Genomic DNA, 22950 nt, shown 5'->3' on the forward strand with positions numbered 1-22950 from the left:
TAATAAAATAAAACAGATTTATGTGAATTCATTGATTTCAGTTTATGCGCATTTCATATTTATTAATCTCAAAGAAACTGCCTTTAATTAAGTTGAATTACAGAAATACACCTATATAAGTTTTTGGATACATCTTTCCACATGTTCAATTGTGTAAATATTTTACTTAATTTTATCACTATACTGCCCAGAAATTTGTAAGTTTATGCAAAAAATTTTTAACAACAGAACAGTTTATCTTAACTTAAAAAAATGAATAATAATTAATATATAAAGAAAAGCATTGCTTTATTTAACACCTTTACAATTAATAAAAGTAGTAACAATTGATTTATTACTTTTCATGAAAGTTATAAAACGAATTAAGTAAAACGTTCAAATTATACAATTTAAATCCTACCATATAGCATTGTATCTTAAGGAACGAAGATACCAGCTATAAACAGAAACATTAAAATGTATTTAATAAATTTTGATTATAGTTATATTAAATAACCTATTTTAAGTACTTTTTTTTCACATCTGGAAAGAAAACCACATGACATTGTGATATTTTTGACATAGTTGTCATATTACATAAAAAAAGAAAATTAATACTTACGTGTGAAAAATAATGCCCGGAATTTTTTTCGAGAATCTATTTGTGCATTAATATGCAATACAAGCTGACATGCTTCAAAAAGAAAAGAAAAAAAATGTTGTAATGACAGACTTCCTTGCACAAGTCACGGTGATAACAGGAAGATGGCCGCCAAGCTTCACCGTTTGAGTTGAAACTTCCCTCCTTCTATTCTAACCTCCTTGGTTTTAGACAAGGAGGTTAGCCTCCTTGTTCTAGACGTTCATTGACGAACGAAGAAGGAGAAGGAGAAGAAGCGCGAACGTTGTATTTTGATAGCGATAGGTGCGTGAAGTTGAGCGCTAACTTACTTAATTCATTGATTTCCATTAATTCAAGAAATATGTTTAATATTTTATGCATTTAATAATACAAGCCAATTTTTTTTTTTTTTTTGTTGTAAATTTCAGGTGCGAAGTAGTATTATAGTTCTGGTTTCGTGAAATCTGACTCTGACATCATGCCTTCACGAAAAAAAGCACGACAAGGTACGGATTGTATTGCGTATTAGAAATTTATAATTAAATATTTTTTTAAATTAAATTAAAAAATACTGGGTTTAATCCTAGTATCCGGTGCACACTGGATTATGCTACTTTTGGCGACTTTATGATGAGCAGTAAAAGCGGGACATATACGATGAGTAGTTAACGGGTCATTCAAAGAAAATATATAGTTAAACATAGTATATACTATGTATACACACATAGTATATAGACGTTCTTTGGATCATTTTTGATGTTGGCGATAATTTTCAAAGTCGCGCCAAGGCTGCACCGTATACTAGGATTTTACCAAATACTGTCTTCCAAAAGTGTTTGTACATTTATAGAATTTGCAAAAAAAAGCGCCATAACCCGGAATTGAATTCAAATACAAAGGCCCAGTATTTTTTCATATCATCATCATCTCCATGTGATTTTGAATAAAACTAAACTTTTTAATTTTTAATACATACTTATTTTTTCCTCTAAAATTGATAATGTAAGTAGGCATAGATAAATAGTATACCGCAAAAGTGATAGTATACTGAAACATTTTCGTGAAATATCATAAATAAAATTATCGTCTACCAATTTTTTTATATTTTTGCATTTTGGTGACGTTTAAAAACTGTCTTTATTTTATTGCTTGCTTACTTTGATATATTTTATTGAATGTTTAAGATTGGCTATTCATCGTAAGGAAACAACAAACAGCATTCGAAAATTAATCCTTTTTTTATCAGAAAGTTCGAAATTCAATTGGGGATATTGCTAAATTAGTAAGTTTATAGTATTCAATAGTACCGTATATGATGAAATGCTTTAAAGAAGAAAATCGAATGCAAAATAAAGTAAGATGAGGTCTGTCAAAGAGGATTCAAAGTGATCAGAGATTTATTGTTAGAAAATATGTGAAAAATCCATGTTTGAGTGTTGTAACAATTTCTCCAGAGTTTGCTGAAAAATTTTCTGCTTTAATTTCTCTCAAAACTGTTCGTCGAGTACTCGGATCAGCTGGATTACGCTGCTTGAAGAAAGTTTTTTGAAAGTTTAAAAATTAGTAAGTTTAGGCTTTTCTTATTAAAATTGAGGGTAAATAAGTCCGAAGCATATTGGAATCGTGTTATTTGCAGATGAAAGCAAATTTAAATTTTGGGTTCATTTGGGTGTATAATTGTATGGAAAAAGAAAATGATGAGCTTAATCCCAAGACCTTGGCTGGAACAGTAAAGCAAAGCTGTTGAGGTATTCTTGTGTGAGGGTGCATGTCAGCATCAGGATTAAATAATTTAGTATTTATTGATGGCACAATGAATAGTGCTCTTCATTTAAATATTTTAAAGATAATTTAAAAGTATCTGCCCAAAATTTGAATACTGGAAACAACTTTATTTTTATTAGGATAACAATCCTAAGCCCACAGCCCTCGATGATCATCTTTTGGGTGTCTATAATTGTCCACAAGTTTCGAAAACACCACCTTAGTAACTAGATTTTAACCTAGCAGAACGCATTTGGAAAAAATTAGAGGTTAGAGTATGAAAAGACAACATTAAAACAAAAACCGAAGTAAAAACAGTAATGATGGAAGAACATTCATGCAGGTATTGCAAAAAAACTGTTAAACTCTATGCCCAAATGTTTGAAAGCTGTCATAAATGCTGCAGGATATACTATAAAATACTAACTGACGGGAATGCTACAGTATTTATTAATACGTGCAGATTTCTTTAAAGCGTACGAAGACTTTTGTCAGGTAACTTTTCTATTACTTTTTTAGTATTGATTTTCAAAAGAAAGAGTTCTATTATTTTCATAAAATAATGAATGAAGTTTTGATAAGACAAATTCAGATTGATAGATATTATTAAAAACTTTTCATTTAAAAATATTAACTTTTATTAATGAATAAAGCAATATTTCTCTGAAACTCTAATGTATGAACACTTTTGGGAGCCACTGTAGCTTTTGAAACTATGTTATAAGATGGGCATAGCTAAACTGCTGCTTCAGAACCGCATACAGTTTTTTCCCTCCTTAAATGCGGCTTGGGTTTTAGCAAACAGTAGTTATATTTAATTTATCATTATAACTTGAAACAAAAGTGATGGTACAAGACACCATTTTTAACACTTAGTAATTTCATGTTTTAAATTATATGTATTATAATTTTTAAAAATTTCAAGCTGTTCAAAATTTCTGCGACTGCTTACTAACCATCCTAGTATCTATATTCTAATATATAGTTTTGTAACGCACGCGGCACTTAATAATGTGCCTCACGTCTAACTGAATACACTGGTTCTGAAATTTAGCCTGGAAGGAAATAAATGAGTTTAATGATCCAGTTTGAATTTAACAAATTAATTAAATGTTGGTTTTAATCTCCATATGTTGAACTGATGTCAGTTTTGTAGGAAAATTGAACTGTTATTATTATTTTTTTTTTTCTGTAAAAAGCGTGCTAAACTGGCAGTTTATTTAAAATAATTTTAATTTTTCAAGTAACAGTTTTTATTGTAGAGCCGTTTATTCCCAGTTTCCTTAGTTTTGGAGCAAAGAAAAACCACTAGCTTTGTTCTTCAGTTAACTGTGTTATATAGCATGGTTTGAAAAGCTTTTTAATTACCGTAACAAACACTAACCTGCTTTCTTTCCCTTTTTTTGTTTTTTGTTTGTATCTATTAGAATCATTTGCAACTGCAATCAGAGAGATTTAATTGGGAAAAAAGTGTCATTATCTGAAAAATAATAATAATAATAAAAAAAAAGACAAAGTGTTATCTGGAAATTGTTTTAGTATATCGTGCGAAAGTTTAAAGTTTGGATACTGCAGGAACATACTTTCCTCAAAGACAAGAGAAACAATTATTTATTTATAGTTATGCTAAGTAATTCCATAATTAATAATGATATTCAACAGAATTCTTTAAAAATACCTTCTGTGTAGAAACTGCTGAACTGTTTTGAAAATAGTATTGATGCCTGTTTGTGGCTGTTGTTGAATCAGCTTGCAGTTTTTTTTCAATCCTTATTGTTTTTGAGAATGCATTAGTAAAATGTATTTATGAGTATACAAGTTCAATATAATTATAAAGAGTTTTTTAAGATCCCTGAAAAAAACATTTATGTGTTTGGTTATGAATGAATTGCATGTACCTTTTTTTAACAAACATTAAAAATAAATGATAAACATTAAATAAAACTTAGTTACTTTAGAGTGGGATTATACTAATTATTAAAATTTATAGGAAAGAGGTATTTATACATTAATCCTGCCGACTGTGAAAGTCGGCTACCATTGAACTATGGAAGTTGGCCGAGATCTTATGCAAATTGCACCAATTATTTCATGCTGAAGTCTGAACTGAACTTCTGTCTGCAACTCTTATCTACAATATTGTCACTCTCTGCACAGTCAACCAAATAGCCACTGATTCAGAAGTATTTCCGCTTGTGTTTTTGCTTCCGAAAAGGCCTTTGATTTCTGTTATTTTGTTAGGCCATGTGATTTTGCCAAAAGTTTTGTTTATAATATTCTGAGTACAAACTTCCTGTAGGTGATTGTATCAATCTATTACGACACTAGAGTCCCTCAAACTCGACACAGTATGGGCTGCGAGACCTTTCCGAAAAGTCAAGTTTTACGGAATAAGAGGCGATTTTTTCAGAAGTCGTAATATTTAACTGTAAATTGCTCTAGACATTTGTAGCACAGTATTGAACACAGAAAAGTACAGCATGTAATTAAATTAATGTTGATTTTTTATGGCAAGTTCTAGCATGATAGGAGTCATAAAAAGAGCAAACACCCTAATATAATTGAGTAAAATAACTTGCATACAAAAAATGAAGAAAAAATATTAGTAGTTCTTGGTAGGAAAATATCGTGTGATGGTAGATTGTCTCTCACACTTATTCTACTGTACTGTAGCTTCATCCCTTAGGTGACAGTGGAACAAAATGTCCATACCAGACACATCTTGTTCCTCATAGCATAGAGGCCTTCAGTCCTTTACTATGGGTCATCATTTTAGCTTTTCCATTGCCTTTAATCTCTTAGTTTTCTGATTCATCTTCATTTTTATCTGCATTGTCTTTCACCGGTAAAACTATTTCTTGTATGTTCTAAAATCTCACCATTTTCATCTTGTCCCATTCATTCATCAACATCTTAACTTTTTCGCCGCCAGGAATTTTCTTACATATGTCAACTATTTCAAAATTTTCTGTCTCTTCTCTGTTTTCGTAAAAGTCGTTTCCTGAAATGGTCTAGCAACTTCCAGAAATGAACGAGGCTTATCTGCTTGCTTTTACTCCAAGAATGAGCTATCTATCCAGCATATCTATTTTCTTCAGTTTCTTGATCATATCGCACCCTTTCTCCATGGCTAGGACAAGAGACGAAGGAAGTTTGTGTCTGTGATTTTTCTTCAATGCCTCCGAAACACCCTGGTCCATCAGCTGACACATTGAAGTAATGTAAAGAGGTTATCACATATGGCTACAGTCCCTGCTAGACAGGACTTTTCTAAGAAATGAAATTCTGGTAGCATTCGTTAAAACGGGAGAATTCCTAGGAAGAAAGAGCCCCTCTCGAAGAGAAGTCCTGCCTAACTACGAAAAGGATGTTGCGGCTTGGCAGGATTTTTTAAAACCTCATTGAAATGTCTCAGCTGGACCTCTGTCCCAGGTAGAGATAACCAATTAGATGAAAGTTCTGCTTCTGAAGGATCATGTGATCCGAATTTGAGCGATAATTGATTACTGTTTGGCGTTCCAAGTCTAAGTGAAAATGGTAACCTAGCTATGTGGGTTCTGAGAATTGTCCCGTTCAACGTCAAGTCCCGCGTAGCCGAAACATAATGTGATTGGGACCTAAGAAAGGAGAAACGTGGCTTTTATATCTTTGTCTTGTATCTGTTCTGCATCAGGATAGGATGAGACATTGTCTAGAATGAGAATCATTCTCCTTGGTAGACTTTTTTTATTTTAAATCCTTTCTACTGATTGTACAGACAGGTGCACGTCGTTCTATTGGTCAAAGAATTACGAAAGCGGTAGACATTCCGGTAAACTGTGTGTTCTTTTGCTCCCACCCAATGCAACACACATTTTTCCCCTGTACCAAAGCTGAAACTAAATAAACAACTTTTTTTCCTTATATGGATCGTCAGATGGTGAATCACTCCCAGAATTTGCTTTTCGCCCCTTTCTCTGCATAACATAACCTTTGTGCCCAAGTACAGACAGGTGCACATCATTCTATTGGTCAAAGAATTGCAAAAGTGGTAGAAATTCCGGTAAATTCTGTATTTTTTTGCTCCCACCCAATACTACACACGTTTGAATTTCTATTAAGATTTTAATAATTTACATTCTCGTTCCACATGGTCAGCTCATATTCGCATTTATTATGATTGGTATGTGTGAATCGGTATGTATATGTGTGAATATTTATAATGTATGTACAGTAACTGTTGAAGTATAGATAAACTTCAAAAATGGGTGTGTTTTAACACAGATTAGAATGGCATAAATAAAGTGAAAGTAATCAAATAGTCAAAATAAGTTTTTTTTTTTTTTTTTTTTTTTTGGCCAATGCATTAAACAGTACGCAAGTTGGGTGTTCTCAACTTTCTCCACAAAATCTCGAATATTGAAACCGTTACAGTTCACAGCAAAGCAAGCAACAGACTTTTTTTTTTTTTTTTTGGTCACTTTCCAACCTGGATTGAATAGGACTAAAAGCTTTGTGATCTACCAATCCAAGCAAAGAATAATTCTATTCCGAAAATGTAATGCAGCTTGTTCAAAATTAGAATGAAAAACACCTCATATTGGTAAATCTCTTTATTAATCAATATGAGTGTAGTATGGATATTGCATTGAGTGGCAACATGTCCTGCTCAATGATAAATATGCCACATGGGCGCATTACGGTCCAAATGCCGGCAGCTGTTGATTCTGATTGCGTAACAACACGTGCGGAAGAATTAAGGCTCACGTATTGTGCAATAATGTTTGCCATATTTCGCAGAGATAAAACAGTTTTACTGTGCTTGCTAAGCGGATTATTTTTCAGTTCCATTGGACTATTTTTTATACAATTCACATATCGAAATGTCAAAAGCATTATTTAGCTGAAAAATCTAAAAAACGGCTCCAATCTACCCCTTTTCCTCTTTTACCAGTTACGCTTGACTATCCAGAATTTTCAGATATTTGGCAATTTCCGAGTATGCCGGTTAGTTAAGCTTTTACTTTTAAAGAATTACTGCATGAAGCAATTTCCCGCCTTCTGATTTCAGAAAAGTTTTTTTTTTTTACTTATTTTTACTTAAATTACTTTGCTTGCAATATCTGTTAACTTTCTTAAGCCGGCAGTACAACTGTAGTACCACAAAATTTACTTGCCCTTAAGCCGGCTGTGGTACAACTGCTGTACCAAGCTTTCCGTTCCCCCTTTTAGAGTAATCGCCTATCTTTAGATTCTCTGGGTGGTCTAGTTTTCTCTTCAGAGCAGCCTCTGGCTATGTAATGTTTCCCACTTCTTATCTCTTTGGCTAGGTTTTGGCGAAGACCGTAGGTTTCGTCTCCTGCCAGCGTGCTTGAGAAAAAAACAGATGCTATCTCTCTTTCAATAATTAGAGCTTTTTATCGTGATTTCTGTGTAACTCGCGCTCTTATTCAGTTCTTTATAATGGCACCTTGTTTCAAAGGTGTCAGTCATGACGAAATTAATAAGTTGCTAAGAGATTTAGAAGAGGAAACTTTTGCTGATACAGATTCGGACTGTTCAGATACAGAAGAAATATGTTTTAATCAATCTTTTAATGAAGATAAAGTTGCCGATAACTTAAAAAGCAACGCTAATAATTTGTTTGAATGGAGACAGCCAAGTGAGCATGACAAAGCAAACATGTTGACCTTTACTGGTAAACCTGGCATAAAAACTGAATTTTCGGAAATTCATCTTGCTGTTGATTTTTTTAAGTTATACTTTTCAGATGAATTTTTAAAAATGCTAACCATAGAAACTAATCGATATGCTTCTCAAATCTTAGAGTTGCGGCCAGATATAAGCGGAAAAAGAAAACATGAAACCGACTGGACGCCAATTACATCTGATGAGCTTCAGAAATTTTTTGGATTAGTCTTACTCATGGGACATGTTGAAAAGGACAGCATTCGAGATTATTGGTCCACAGATGATTTAATTGACACACCAATTTTTCGTAAAGTAATGTCAAGAGGCAGATTTTTAATGATTTTAAAATTTTTGCATTTTGAAAACAATAAAGAAAAACCCGATAAAATTATGAATTATGACAGACTGTGGAAAATTCGAAAAGTTTTTGATCATTTAAAAGCAGCGTATAAACAGATTTACAGCCCCACAGAAGAACTCGCGATAGACGAAATTATTGTCAAATTTAAAGGGCGAGTAATATTTAGACAATATATCCCAAAGAAACGCAAGCACTGGGGTATAAAATTATACAAGATCGCTGATAAGGAAGGGTACACCTACGATATGGAAGTTTACCTTGGGAAAGATAAATCTAAGGATCCCAACTTCTCAGCGTCTTATAATGTCGTTAAAGAAATGAGTGGGACTATTAGAGACAAAGGCCATAAATTATTTATGGACAATTTCTTTTCCTCGCCTGAACTTTTCGTTTATTTATTAAATGAAAATAAAATAAATTCATGTGGAACTATTCGTCCGAATAGGAAGCATTTCCCAAAAGATGTAAGCAAAGAAAAATTGAATACAGCAGAAACCACTGTGCGTTTCACAAATGGGATGACAGCTCTACGCTGGAAAGATAAGCGTGACGTTTTCATGCTGTCAAATATGCACAATCCAATGATTATAGCCGATGAGCAGACAAAGCCCGAGATCATAACATGTTACAACAAAAATATGGGCTATGTTGATTTAAGCGATTGCATGGCCAATAGTTATACTTTTGGCAGAAGAACTTTGAAGTGGATGAAAAAACTATTTTTTCATCTACTTGACCTAACAGTGCTAAACACGTACATTCTAAGCAAAATAAGTAATATCGAAAACAATCACAAAGTTTTTCGCATGAATTTGATTAGAGAGCTGATTCATTATTCTGATCTTCAAGTTCATACACTGTCTCCATCAAGTCGAAAAAAACAATGCAAGTATCTATGCTCCCATTTCCCTTTTGATACAAAGAAAAGACGAAGATGTGCTGTTTGTTCTGCAAAAGGTTTACAGCGGAGATCAACTGTCATATGTAAAGCATGTGATGTAGCACTCTGCATAAACTGTTTTGAAGCTTATCACACGTCATTTCAGAAAAACAGTTAAGAAAAACAGCAATAGTTAATTAAATGAAAGCACCTTCCTATAATAGCAAAAACAAAACAAAAAATAATTCATCTTACATCAGAAAACAAAATCAGAATTTAATAGAGCATGTCTCTATTAAAGGCCTTTTTATAAGGGCCAAAAATTTAAAAAAAAAAAAAAAAACTACACTCAGATGATCACAACGAACATAACATTGAATATAAAACTCTGAATTTTTCATGTGAAAACAACTCGGTTTAGATACCGGTGAATGAGCTATCTGTATGATCCTTTAAGTAGTTTTCCCGTTAAAAACGTGAACGTGAGCCAGTTCTGTCAGTCTTTCACGAAACATCACTTTTCAGCAAATTGTACTATTATACTTAATTAAATAATCCGTCTGACGTTTAAGCTTCTTCCCTTATGCCAGTAAATATGGGATTTAGTTACATCGCTACACTCAGTTGTTATGTAGATAAAACTATTAACGATTTCGTTTGGTAACAGATAGTTCAATATAGGTTCAGTACAAGCGAATAAACAGGCTCCATAGGATTCCCCCCCCATGTGTAACGTGATTATAAACCGCTTTCTCTCCAAATGTTCTCGACTAAGGTTACATTTATTAATTCAGAAAAGCAACTCGAGGGCTATCTCTCTATGGGTAGAGATGTTATCGTGGAAGACTTTCTAAGGGAAACTCTCTCGCATTCAAATTATACATTAAGAAAGCCACGAAATCTCTCTTGTTCGTCTGGATTTTAATCCAAGTTGAACTACCAGTGTTTAGTGATTTTACTGCTCTTTCATCTGGTGGATTCCTCCACGATGGCATTCATATTTTGAGGCAACTTATAAGATATTTTCTTCCTCCTTTCTGCATGCCTTCGTGTGTGCCTTCGTGGTGTAACGGTTAGCAGACTTTTCGAGTATTTCGAGAGATCCAGATTCCTGTCCCGACGAAAGCATTGCACATTTTTTCATGTCTTCTGCTTCAAAAAATAACCTAATGACTCTATAGTGATGCATGAACTAAAAGGTGATGGATGATGATTCCTCACCACCGCAATTTAGCTATTGGGTCTCCTAATCACCTGTCGTCCTTTAAAAGGCAAGTATATAAGGTATTTTCTCCCTCCTTCCAGCATGCCTTCACGGTGTAATGGTTAGCACACTTGGCGCATATTTCGAGAGGTCCGGGTTTGAGTCCCGAGGAGGGCATTGCTCATTTTTCACGTCTCCAGTATCAAAATAACCTAATGACTCTAAAAATTAATCTTAGCTTGCTTTAACAACCTCGAGTAAGCAATAAGCATTTCTTTGTTATAATAAACTCCATAAAATAAATAAAAAGGTTTTTCACTTGGCTAATAACATTTGCTAAAGATGCATATATTTTTATATTATGCTTCAAATATCAGCGATCTTGCACTCTGTTTGAGATTTAATGTTCCTAAAGCTCCTTTTACAAAGTAGGCAAAACTACTTTTTTAGTGCTTGCTTTACACTTGAGGCTTAAATCTAATAAGATGTTACTTTGGCCTTTCTTGCTGCCGAGGTCATAAAACTGTTCAGTAATGTTAACTCCGTTCGAACTTCTACTATTATGCATGCAACTTTCTCTCATTTATCCTTTTGTGATTTTCATTCATTCTTAAGTAAATAAAATGGAAAAATCCACATGTAACCAACCTGTTCTCTGGGATTTGATTTGCCTTATTTGGTTCGTTCACTGGATTACACCAAAGCACTCGACAGCTATCTGCTATTGCTCAGTAAAGCTGGCTTGTACGGACGTTACGACAAAAACCATGAAAGCGCCCATGAAGCCTGTGATTCGAACCTGAGAAAACTACCAGTGTTCAGCCACTTTAGAGCTCTCCGCTGGTGGGCCCGTAAAAAATAGACCAAGAAAAATGATTGAAATAACCGATTTAATTTTCTAACCTATATTTATCATTCGGCAATACATAAATTAAAAATTGTAGGTGATTGTAAGTAAACTATATTGCAGTTTTCTCCAATGTTTCATATTACAATTTTACATAGATTTTTCAATGTTTCATTTTACGATTTTACATGGAAATGCAGCACTATGGAATTATTTCTCATGCATTTATTTCGCTCCATTCATCATTCTGATTCTTTATTCTGCCAAAGAGAAGATTTCACACTTAAAAAAAAAAGACACATAAGAGGATACTTTATGAAAAAATTTGTCGGAAACAATTTTCTTAATTTTGCTTTGAAAATATTCCTAGGTAATCGTTTTGATCACTGAAAGAAATATGAAAAACATATTTCCTACACTGTAAATGTCAATAACCTGCATGCCCTTATTCTTTTGAAAGTATAAAAGATTAATCTTTTTTAAAATAAATTAGAAAATTTATTATGTTTATTTATTTTGTATTTATTATTTTATTATGTATATCCATTTCACTTAAAATCAAGAAAAAATCAAGCTTTGGATATAACGATGGTTTTGAACGAAATCCGCCTACTATTGACGAAGAAATTGAAAATTGAAAATTGACGTAGAATTCTTTATACTCATTTAAAACTGTTCTGAAAAATATTTTTGATAAATTTATATTTTCTAAAATTTTAAATCATACATTAAAATTCTACTGAACACATATTAAAAAGAAGCCTAAAAGTGCTATCTCTCTCTCTCTTTCTACGGATACCGCGAAAATGCAAAGATTTAAGAAATTATCTCTTCAGACTTCACTTCACATTGCAGCTATAAAATGGATTGCAGATATGGGTATTCAGAGAATTTTTTAACTGCTAACATAAACAAAATCCAGTTTTATAAAGAAAATTCTCTCTACAGATATACCTCCTTTGCCCGATAGTCCGAAGTAATATTTGTTAAAATTATATAATCAAACGCAACTAATATATCTCTGATTTTCTTTTTTATATTACAATAACGTAATTATGAAAAAAAAAGTTTTAAAGCTTTATTGGTATAAGTTCATCTCAAAATCTAATAGTAATGAATCATATTCTAAACATCTAACAGTAATGAATATTATTAATAAATTCATTATTATTATTTCATTAAATTATTCATTACTGTTATTTTATTAATGAAAATAAATTATCAAATATCACATTTCGACCTGCAGGCATACAAAGCTAGTTCATATTTGTTTTATTTTGTCATATTCTGTTCTCTTTTCCTAATTTCTAGTAAAAGCAAAAAATTTACATAAAATTCACAAATTATTACCGAGATTGATCAGAATTAGTAAATGTTATATAAACATTTTATACATTTTGCTCTTAATAAATAAATGCAGTTTAATTTAAATTAAATCAAAATAAAACTCGAAAAAGCCGCAAATATGGTAAACTATTCCAAACTATTGTCCAGCATGCGACAAACATGTAAATTTTACTGCTTCTATGGAGGGGACAAATGACCACCCTAATGACTTTTCTCATTAGAGGGGGAAACAGTTTTCTGGATCGCGCCGTCCTAAAGGTTATATTATGAGAATTTAAAGCCGATTTTAGAAGGTTAAGGGAAAACTGTTATACAATGAAAATTTAGAAAATGTTCAGAATTTTGATTTAATTTAAATTATTTAAATATTAATAGGATTGGAAAAATAAATTGTATTTATTTTTAGGTGCCAAGTTAATATAATAAATATGGCTTATTATTATTTATTTTTCTCTATTTTGAACTTAACACTATTTTGAACATCATTAAATCTTGTAATATAATTTAGTTCTGGATAGTTTCCCCCCCTCTCATTGTAAACTAGTTCTGTAAATTGAACTGTTATTCAAAATTAAAAAAAAATAATGTAATTGTTTTCCATGGTTGAGTAATTCTCATTCTCTCGTAGTAAATATTGAATTTCTCATATTTTAAATTACAAGTCTCATTTTTCTTTTAATATGAGTTGTATTTAATATGACTGTTATGCAGTTGTGTATATGTAATTAGATAGGTGCTTATTTTTTTTCTTAAAATGTGCTTATAGGTGCTTATTTTTTTTCTTAAAATGTGCTTATAGGTGCTTATTTCTTTTCTTAAAATGTGCTTGAAAAGTGCTTATAGGTGCTTATTTTTTTAACTAAAATGTGGCTGCGAACCCTGAGTGATTAGCTCCATAGAAGAAATTGTGAATACTATTGGTGAGACATTTGCTGCTGTTTCTTCCAGCAGAAACTATTCACCTGCATTTCTCTCTATCAAGCAGCACTCTGAAATAAATCCCATCGCATTTAGCTCTTCCAAATCTGAGCCTTACAATAGAGACTTTACTATGTTCGAATCAAGGAGAGCTTTGTTGCAGACACATAGGTCTTCTCCGGGTCTTGATGGCTTGAATTACGAAATGCTGAAGCATCTGACTGCCCTTCTCACTCTTTTTTAATAGAGTGTGGAAGGAGCATACTTTTCCCAGTGCATGGAGGAGAGCTGTTGTGATTCCTATTGCTAAGCCAGGGAAAGACCCGAGGAATCCCTTGAACTATCGGCCAATTGCCCTTACTAGCTGCATATGAAAACTGTTTGAGAAAATGGTAAACAACCGATTAGTCTATTTCTTGGAGAAGAATAATATAATTTCTTCCTATCGAAGCGGTTTTCACAAGGGAAGATCAATGATAGATAACTTGCTCCTTTCGGAGACATCTATTCGTAAAGCTTTTCTAAGAAGAAATCACCTTGTCTCAATTTTCTTTGATATAGAGAAATCCTATGATAAGGCATGGAGATATGGTATACTTTTTGATCTTCATGATAGTGGCTTGCATGGCAGCCTACCATTTTTTATTCAGAATTTTTTTGAAGCTAGAACTTTTCAACAGAATCGTAGCTAGGGTTTTCAGCACCCAGGGACAACTGAAGATTTCGCGCCGCCTACTGCTTGCCAAGGATGGAAAACATTTAATTCTAAAATGTCGTAACATCATTTTGGCGCCCCTTGGATTCTGCGCCCAGGGACAGATGCCCCCCTTGGCCCCCTCTAGCTACACCCCTGCTTTTCAAGTAAGAATTGGCTCTGTTTTGTCAGAAATTTTCAAACAGAAAGAGGGTGTGCCTCAAGGCTGTATGCTTAGTGTAACCCTGTTCAGCCTAAAAATAAATTCTGTATTAAAACAACTTTCTCCCACCATTTCAGGGTCTTTATATGATGATGATCTACAAATTAGCTGTCGAGGTGCGGATATGAGACATGTAGAGGGGTAGCTCCAGATTACTTTGAACAGGATCTAGGAATGGGCAAACAGACAAGGATTTATGTTTTCGAAACAGAAGACTGTATGCGTGCACTTTTGTAGAAAGCGATGTCTCCATCCTGAGCCTGAATTATACTTCAATGGGTCAGTGATTCCAGTTGCGTTTGAAGTAAAATTTTTAGGGGTGATGTTCGATCGAAAATTGACTTTTCTTCCTCATGTCCTAAACTTGAGAAAGAAGTGTACAAAAATTTTAAACATTTTAAAAGTCCTGGCGAACACCTGGGGTGCAGAGCATTGCTCCATGCTTTGCATTTACAGAGCTCTTGTTCGCTGTTGACAAGGCTACTGCTCGATTGTTTACGGATCCGCTCGGTCTTCAGTGTTGTTAAAACTAGATCCTGTTTATCATCAGGCTGTGCAGATTTGTTCTGGAGCCTTCAGGACATCTCCTGTCCAGAGCCTTTATGTCGACTATTATGAACGATCACTCCGTTTGAGGCATGAGGAGTTGTCTCTTGTACAGTGTTTTAATATATTGTCTCAACCTGACCATCCTTATAAACTGTGTTTACTTGATGATAGCTGTGACCTTTTATTTGAGGCATGTCCATCCAGTGTGCCTTCTTGTCCTGTCAGAGTTAGTCCTCTCATTGAAGAAGTGTCCCTGTCTGATATGTCCCCACAAGCACTGGCTCTTGACCGTTTAAATGAAAGAGAGGTCAATACCAATGTGTTTCAGTACCTGAAAGAAACAGATCTCTATTATTTAATTTGATTTTATCTTGAGATTTTATGCTATATATTTTAATGAATCAGATTTGCTATGATTTTAAATCCAAACTGCATATATCATTATCTGTATCTTTATCAAAATTTCATCCTACCATTTCATTATCATACAACTTGCCTCGATTTTATAAGTGTGCTGTTGTTTTTTAATCCTTTATAATAAATCCTGTGTTTGGTGCATATGGCCTTTAGAGCTTTGTGCCATAAATCTGCTACTACCACCACCTTGTTCCACGTGTTGCTCAAGGATTTTCTTTATTTCAAACCAGAAGTGCACATAAATTTTTGTAATATAATTGGATAGTAGCTTCAGGTTGTCTGTTGGTTCAGTGGCTGATACATAGAGGCAAATAATTCTGTTGGCTGTAGTGATCTATCTTGAATGGACCATCTTCCCAGGACTTCTGTTTGCAAGGTCTGAAGGGGTCTTCCCTGAGGATACTGCCTTAGAAATATCAAGGAAGTATTTTTGGTCAGTACTGAGGTCTTTTCTGTCAATTTTAGATCAACTGGAATAAGGACATAACTTGTCACAGGAAGGGTTTCACAAGTTTATATGGATTTTCCTATTGTTCCAGAAAACTGTTGTGGCCCAGATATGTTTCCTTCAGTCTTCTAGAAAAGATAAATAGGCAATTCATTGGTGTGCAACTAGCATACAAACCAATGCAATTTATGACTTGACAAAGAACTCAAAAAAGATCCACTTCTAGTTGACTCCATCTTAGTCCAACATAAGCAATGACTGATAAAGCAAGATTGACAAAACACACCGAACAACCAACAGATTAACAATTAAAAGTCCTCTAAAGCTCATGAAAGCTACATGATTGCTTGTCCCAAGTTAGAACCAATAGTCAGATAAGAACCCGTTCTGCATCTAGTAGCGTATTTTGTCATCAAGTATGATATTTTAGTGTAGGAAGCAATTTCTCCTGCTAATAATGGCATTTTTTGACAAAACAATTCAGAAAAAAGCATAAAACTGTTAAAGTCAGTACAGATATTCATTTGAGGTGTGTAACCTCAAGATGTCAATATTTTGGGTTAAAATTTGAATACAATTTGTTATAGCCTATTTGGAGCCATATAATTACTTGGGCAATATGAATTAAAAAAAAAAAAAGATTTTTCACTGTACCTTAATGCTCTGCCCTGAGCATAGTCCCTCAAATATTTGACTAACAAACTATTGGCCATTATCTAAAAGCACTTTTACTGCAGCTGCGTGTTTTAGAATTGATAATTATTAATTTTTTCCCTGAATGCTTTTTATAATATATTATTGCCATTTTCATTATTTCATACTACAGTTTTATATCATGTGCAGAGCTTCTTTTTCTTCTGTATTTATGTGTTATGATAATATGTAACATTCCACATGTATTCATAAAATTACAGCACACAGTTTCTGAGAAATCATGCTTTCATGCACCTAAAGATAATTTTGGACATGAGTGTAATTTTTACCAAAATTTTTATATGAGAAAGTATTCAGTTAAAATTTTTTTCTGGCATATTTTATTTAGCTTGATCTTTAGGTGATATGGGGGGGGGGAATATTGCAGTAGCAGTTAATTTATATTCTTGTTCATAAAAATGAAAGTTGGCTTATTAAGAATCAATCAGGGTTACATCAAACGAAAGCATAGATGTTATACGTGTGGTGTGTTATCATAATTGGCACTAAATTAAGCTGCTTGGTGACAGTTTTGTGGTTGACAGGATAATGTGCAAGTACCCTTATGTTCTGTTTAAAATGCACTGGTGCTGTATTGTGCTAGAACATACATGCTGCTGGAACATCTAGAATTTGGCTAAACCTGCTTTCGGGAAAATTGTTGAAGGTATGCCTGGTTCATTTGTTTACTATTGCAACTTCGATAATTCAAGACAAGCAGCTAAGTAAAACGAAATTAAAAATTTTTACCTTGATAAAGTGTAATCCATGCTGCGGATGTAAGGAATACAATCATTATTATTAGCACACACAGAATAACATATTTATTAGGTATTAGAAGAAAAAAATATCTAGTGATTATTACAAGCGTTGTTTACTGTTCATTGCATAACGCGAGAATGAGTCAATATAGAACTGTTTAAATGGGGGGAAAAAAACAGAATATAATTCTAATGGAAGCTTCTTTCTAAAACAAATAATTGGGCAAGTATATTTTATAAACAGAACATTAAAGTGAATTGAGAAATCAGTGATTGTCATCCTGCTAAATAAGGCAATGATGATTATTTGGTTCATTCATTATACCAGAGCATTAGAAAGCATTTAAAATTTTTTATATGTATATTATAATATTCTTTGGAAAAAAGGCATTGCTTTTATTAAATTTATTATTATTAGATTTTGATTAAATTTATTATCATTATTAGATTTTTTAATGTTGCCTTATTTAGTACCTTAAAATAAGATGTATAATTTTAATATTTATTAATTAATGTATAATAGATAGGAGGTTATTATAAAATGAAGTCAATAGTCATTGGCAACTTACTGTAGAGTCCACATAGAGTAAAAATTAGCAAAATTTTTAATCTGTGGTAGTTAAGTCCTAAACATTTTGTGCTTTCATTTGCAAAATTCAGGTAACTACATTCTATGAAAATTTCTTTCTAAAAATTACTGGGCTTGCTGCAAATTAATGACACACGTTAGAATCATTTGCCAAATTGCTGTGTAACTCTTACTTAAATCTATTGCAAATCTTTAAGCAGATAATGGACATGAAAAATGATAAGAGCCAATAAATAAACTGGGTTTGGAATGGTTATGTGGAATTTTAAATTATACATTAAGTATTTTGCTATTAAGAATTTTTATGATATGAAGACCACAGGAAAAGTTTATTTTACATGAAAATATGGTACTTTTCCGTTTCGCTGGCGCAAATCTCGCCAAGCAAACTTTATTGGTGGCAACATACAGTATACACATAAAAAATGTTAGTTCTCAAGAATTTTTTATTTTGAAGGTATAAGCATTTTAATATCATTTAAAATTTTGTATAATGTAAAAGGACATTAATTTTAGCATTTACTATGCTTTTATGGTTCAACATCCTGATTCGCCGGTTCATATCACGTAACCCCAAGTGATCTCATGTCACGTAAACTAAGCTACTATTCTGTCAGTAATTATATACATTAACTTCAAGTTAAATCTTAATTTGGAATACAAGTTTAAATGAAAGAATTATTTGAATTCGTACAAATAGCTTACTCAGAAGTTATGTAAAACCGCAGTGCTTTACTTCGCTAGTGCATTCTCATTAGAATTGATGAATTTAACCTTCGACTTTGCCTTTTCTATATTTTCGCCATCGGAGTGATTGCATCCAAATTGACTTAATGGCTTTAGGCATAATGGCCTTAGTGCATAAATTTGAACTATCTGGTTAAAATTTTATGTAATTGTATGACAGTATTGAAAGAAACAATCAATCTGATAAGAAATGGCTGCGATTTGTTTTGAAAATGAGGCGTAAAAGGTTACGAGCGAGGATATTCCGTTTGGCATCGGTTGTAGCATTATTGGCGACTTTAATGGCCTGTGCCGGCAAAATGGAAAAGTACCAAAAATATATTAGATATGAAGATTACATGAAAAGTTTTTTTTTCTTCTTTATTCCTTCTCTTTGTTCATCTGTTTGCATCGTTGATACTATTTTCCTAAAATTCTGTATCTTTTAAAATTTTTAAGAGGGAATGTATATCTATAATCAGTATTTGGGAAAATGAAACTAGTAATAATCTTTTCTTTTAACACTAGAAGCAGTGACCTTTTTCCCTACCTGGAAGTGCCAATGTCAGTCAGATCGACTGCTCAGTGAATCAAATGCAAATGCTTTATACTTCAGGATACTTTTAATTATTCTTAATTATGCCTGTTTAAGAACATTCTTAAAGAACAACAGATTATTTTAATAAAAAAATTCTTTTATAAATTTCCAATTGCCCGTAATAAAACACCTTTTATATCTTTTTGCAATATTTACGCTAATTTTTCAACACTGGAAGTTCATTTTCCACATGCATAATATGAACAGTTTTTACACACATTGCTTATTTTCTTGTTATTACACAGTCCAGTCTGGCATTGTCATCTGCTTCGAGAGTATTGCTAGAGTTGAAAATTTCCTGTGTATTGTGCTTTTTTTTTTCAATTCAAATGGAGCTCTCTTAATTCCTCTGCTAATTAAAATAAGAAGTTGTGCCTTGTAATACTTTTTACTACTCAACTTTTTGGTAGATAACATAGGAATTATTCCTGCTGAATCTAGCATATTACAGAAAACATGCACGGCCCATCTACGTGAAACAGCTCGAATAGAATATTTATGTATTATCTGGTAAACAACATCAAATCCACATTTTTTTTTTTTCCTTTGAGAACATTCAGACTCCCCGTGCACCACATATGTACAACACGGGGCTTACAAAAGTAAGTTAATTAGAACATTAAAGGTTACATGTATAAATAAACATTAAAAATTACATGCATAAATAAAGTGAACAAAAGCAGAGAACAGCAGTGTGGACTTCACGAAAACAGATAAGTTCACTGGCCAAGTCACTCCGAACATTTTCAAATCATTCTGTAAGCGTAATCTAGGGCCATCAAATGTAGGGCACGAGAAAATCAAATGTTCCACATCCTGAGGAACTCTTTTTGAACATTCACATAAATTGTTTGATCGTAGATTAAAACGAAACAGATAACTTGCAAATTTACCGTGACCAGATAAAAACTGAGACACTTTAAAATTTATCGATTCTCCCCCACATTTGGGGACGTTTCTTCTTATTTTGTGAGTCTACTTTTGCACTCCCCGGATGTAAGGTACTTAGTAGTCGGACATTTTTATTCCTTTTACCATGATAGACCATCAGTGTAGTTTCACCATTCTTTAGCAAAAGTTCTTCAGATAGCAAGGTTTTTGATTTCCTTACTTAATGCTGAATTTGTTTTTGATGTCTTCTTACTTGTGCTCACAGAACTTTTATTTTTCATTTGAAGTCTTTTAGGTAATGGTAGTGAAGAAAAATAATTGTCTGCAGTCAAATTTCTACCTGCATTTATATGAGGCCTTAGAAGATGCATTAGTACGTTTCAAGAAGACTTTCAATTTCATTACTCGATATATCATTTCCAAGATGTGGAAAAGCATTGCGCATAAACTGTAAGTTTGCATCGACTAGCATCCAAAATTCGATACTATATTTATCTGGTTTATTCAGAAAATACTGTATAAACTTGCACCGGGCTTTGAATGGAAATAACTGCTCTTCAATAACTCCTGGCTTATAGCAAATAGCACAGTTCTGTATAAATTTATTCCAAATACAGTACAAAATGTTTAATCCATACGTCCATAATCTGGAATGATCTATAATCCGGACCTCAAGTTTACACATGTGCATATGACCTTTATGCATTCGCATAATACATTTACGCATGTGCATGTAATGTATAACGGATGGTATAAGCTAGGCTAAAATTATCTAATTATCTATTTCAGTTTATGTTGCAGATTGCATTGTTCCTTAATCTTCTAATTGGATCTGGCTTATTATTTTTTGCAGACTGTTAGAGCAATTTTATAAAAAGTAAACTTGAACTTTCGATTATGTCAGAAAGAGTTTCCAATTCTGGAGCTGCCAAAGGATCTACAAAGCGAAAGCATGTTTCGATGTCCCTCAAACAAAAAGTGGAATTGCTGCAAAAAATGTATAAAGGCATGAAGAAAGTGACAGAGAGTTTAGTGGAAACGAAAAAATTTCGATTGACAAGTTAGTCGGTATTCTCGGCACAGCAATTACAGGACTTGAACAGCAGAACTTTGTAACTGAACAAGAAATTATGTCTGTTTATAGAATTAAAGAGAAAGTATTAGCACATAAAACGAAGCAACTTAAAGCACTTACATTGAAAGAAATGTTTAATAAAGTAAACAAATACTAAGCATTTTTTTTTTTGTAAATTTTGATAGCCTTTAGATCATAATTGTTCTTTTTTCATAAATTACGGTTTCATATTTTTAATTTTATAATTTCTGCATGCTATCTTACCAGATTTAAACTGATGATCTATAATCCGGAAAAAAAGCCTAATCCGGAATCGCCGAAGTCCCTACGAGTCTGGATTAAAGACTTTGTACTGTATACGAAAAAAGTGCAAACTTATCACATACTAAATGCTGAATCCTAGTTGACTTCAAGTTAAACCTTAGATATTTCATAATGTCTTGAAAGCGATTGCAAGACATTGTTGCTCATAAAAAAGGCGTATCCCATGTATTCCACAAAAAATCTAATAAATCTCATTGTAACCATATACTCCTGTTGCATAAATACTAGCAACAAAATCAAGCTCTTCTTAAGATATTGTCAGGTTTCTTCATTGTTCAAAACTGCCTCTGCTTCGTGCATCTTTTTAATGTGGTATAATATTGATTCATCCACAAACAACATCCAATTGACACCTTGTCCCCGCCATTTCTTTTTTGCATGTAATGTTGGACCCAGTCTTATTTTGGGCTCCATATTTCCCAGCTATAGTGTGTGAAGCAGATGTTACAGTCCACAAGGTTTCTTTTTCATCTTTTGAGACACATATAGATCCTTCTGCATGGTTTTGAAAAAGATATCCTCTTCCCTGTTCATATCCTGAGCTAAATGAATCATGTTTTTTTGTTTGATCCTCTACCTTCTACAATAGTGGAACCTAAAATAATAAAAAAAGTATTTAAATTTGATAACAAAGTAAAAAATTTGATAACTTCAGAAATTGTCCCAAAAATAATACATAAACATAAATATTTCTTACCTGTTGCAGGGGATGTAGACTCCCCAATTACTGATGACAAAATATTTGTTGCAGAAATTTCAATGGGCTGAATACTTTGGCCCAAGGATTGATCATCCATGCTTTCTTCAGAATCACTAGAATTATTTTTTCCTCGTATTAAGTTTACCAAGTTTTTGTGGAGCCTCGTAATACATATCGTCATCAATTCTATGCTCTTCAGCATCAGATTCATTTTCAGAGAAAGCCTGTAAAAGTTCTACAGTTTCATCTGTGTACTAAGATATCACAATCTTCAAGCTCCCATTACAGTGTGCTTGAAAAAATGGATATGCCATGAACTGACTCAACTACTGCAAACTAATGATTAAAACATTTCACAAAAAGGGTGTGGATCGTTGACAGGGAGGTGGGAAAGATGGAAGTATTTCCTGTTGTAAATAATCAGTGAATGAAAGGCATGTGTAGGGGAGATTTTTTCCAAAGAAAAGTATTTCTCAGCTGGATCATAAGTTGAATCTACCGAGCTTTACTAGCAGTCAATATGACTGCCGGTGGTGCTTCTAGGTATAAGTAATAATAACTTCATTAATTTTAATTTCATTTGATTCATGTTTAGTAACAATAATTTTCAAAATTTTTTAGGAAAATTAAAGAAACTGCGACTTGGGGATTCGGGATAAAATGGCAAAAA

The 22950-nt window shown here is 32.9% G+C and overlaps 1 protein-coding gene across 3 annotated transcripts in view; it reads left to right on the forward strand.

The window, feature by feature from the left end:
• Nucleotides 1-812: 812 nt before the first annotated feature.
• LOC118199219 (E3 ubiquitin-protein ligase SHPRH) overlaps nt 813-22950 on the forward strand; it is a 248889-nt gene continuing 226751 nt past the window's right edge. The window contains exons 1-2 of one of the 3 annotated variants that reach the window (XM_085809803.1): nt 813-904; nt 1030-1107. In XM_085809803.1, the coding sequence (XP_085665929.1) occupies nt 1080-1107 (28 nt within the window). In that variant the 5' untranslated portion in view covers nt 813-904; nt 1030-1079. The remainder of the gene's footprint in view (nt 905-1029; nt 1108-22950) is intronic. The other 2 variants (XM_085809804.1, XM_085809805.1) reach the window with 2 other exon arrangements.

This window comes from Stegodyphus dumicola, chromosome X2 (genome assembly GCF_044657685.1).
Source record: "Stegodyphus dumicola isolate Sdum_Otavi_A_Nest chromosome X2, ASM4465768v1".
Classification (NCBI taxonomy): domain Eukaryota; kingdom Metazoa; phylum Arthropoda; class Arachnida; order Araneae; family Eresidae; genus Stegodyphus; species Stegodyphus dumicola.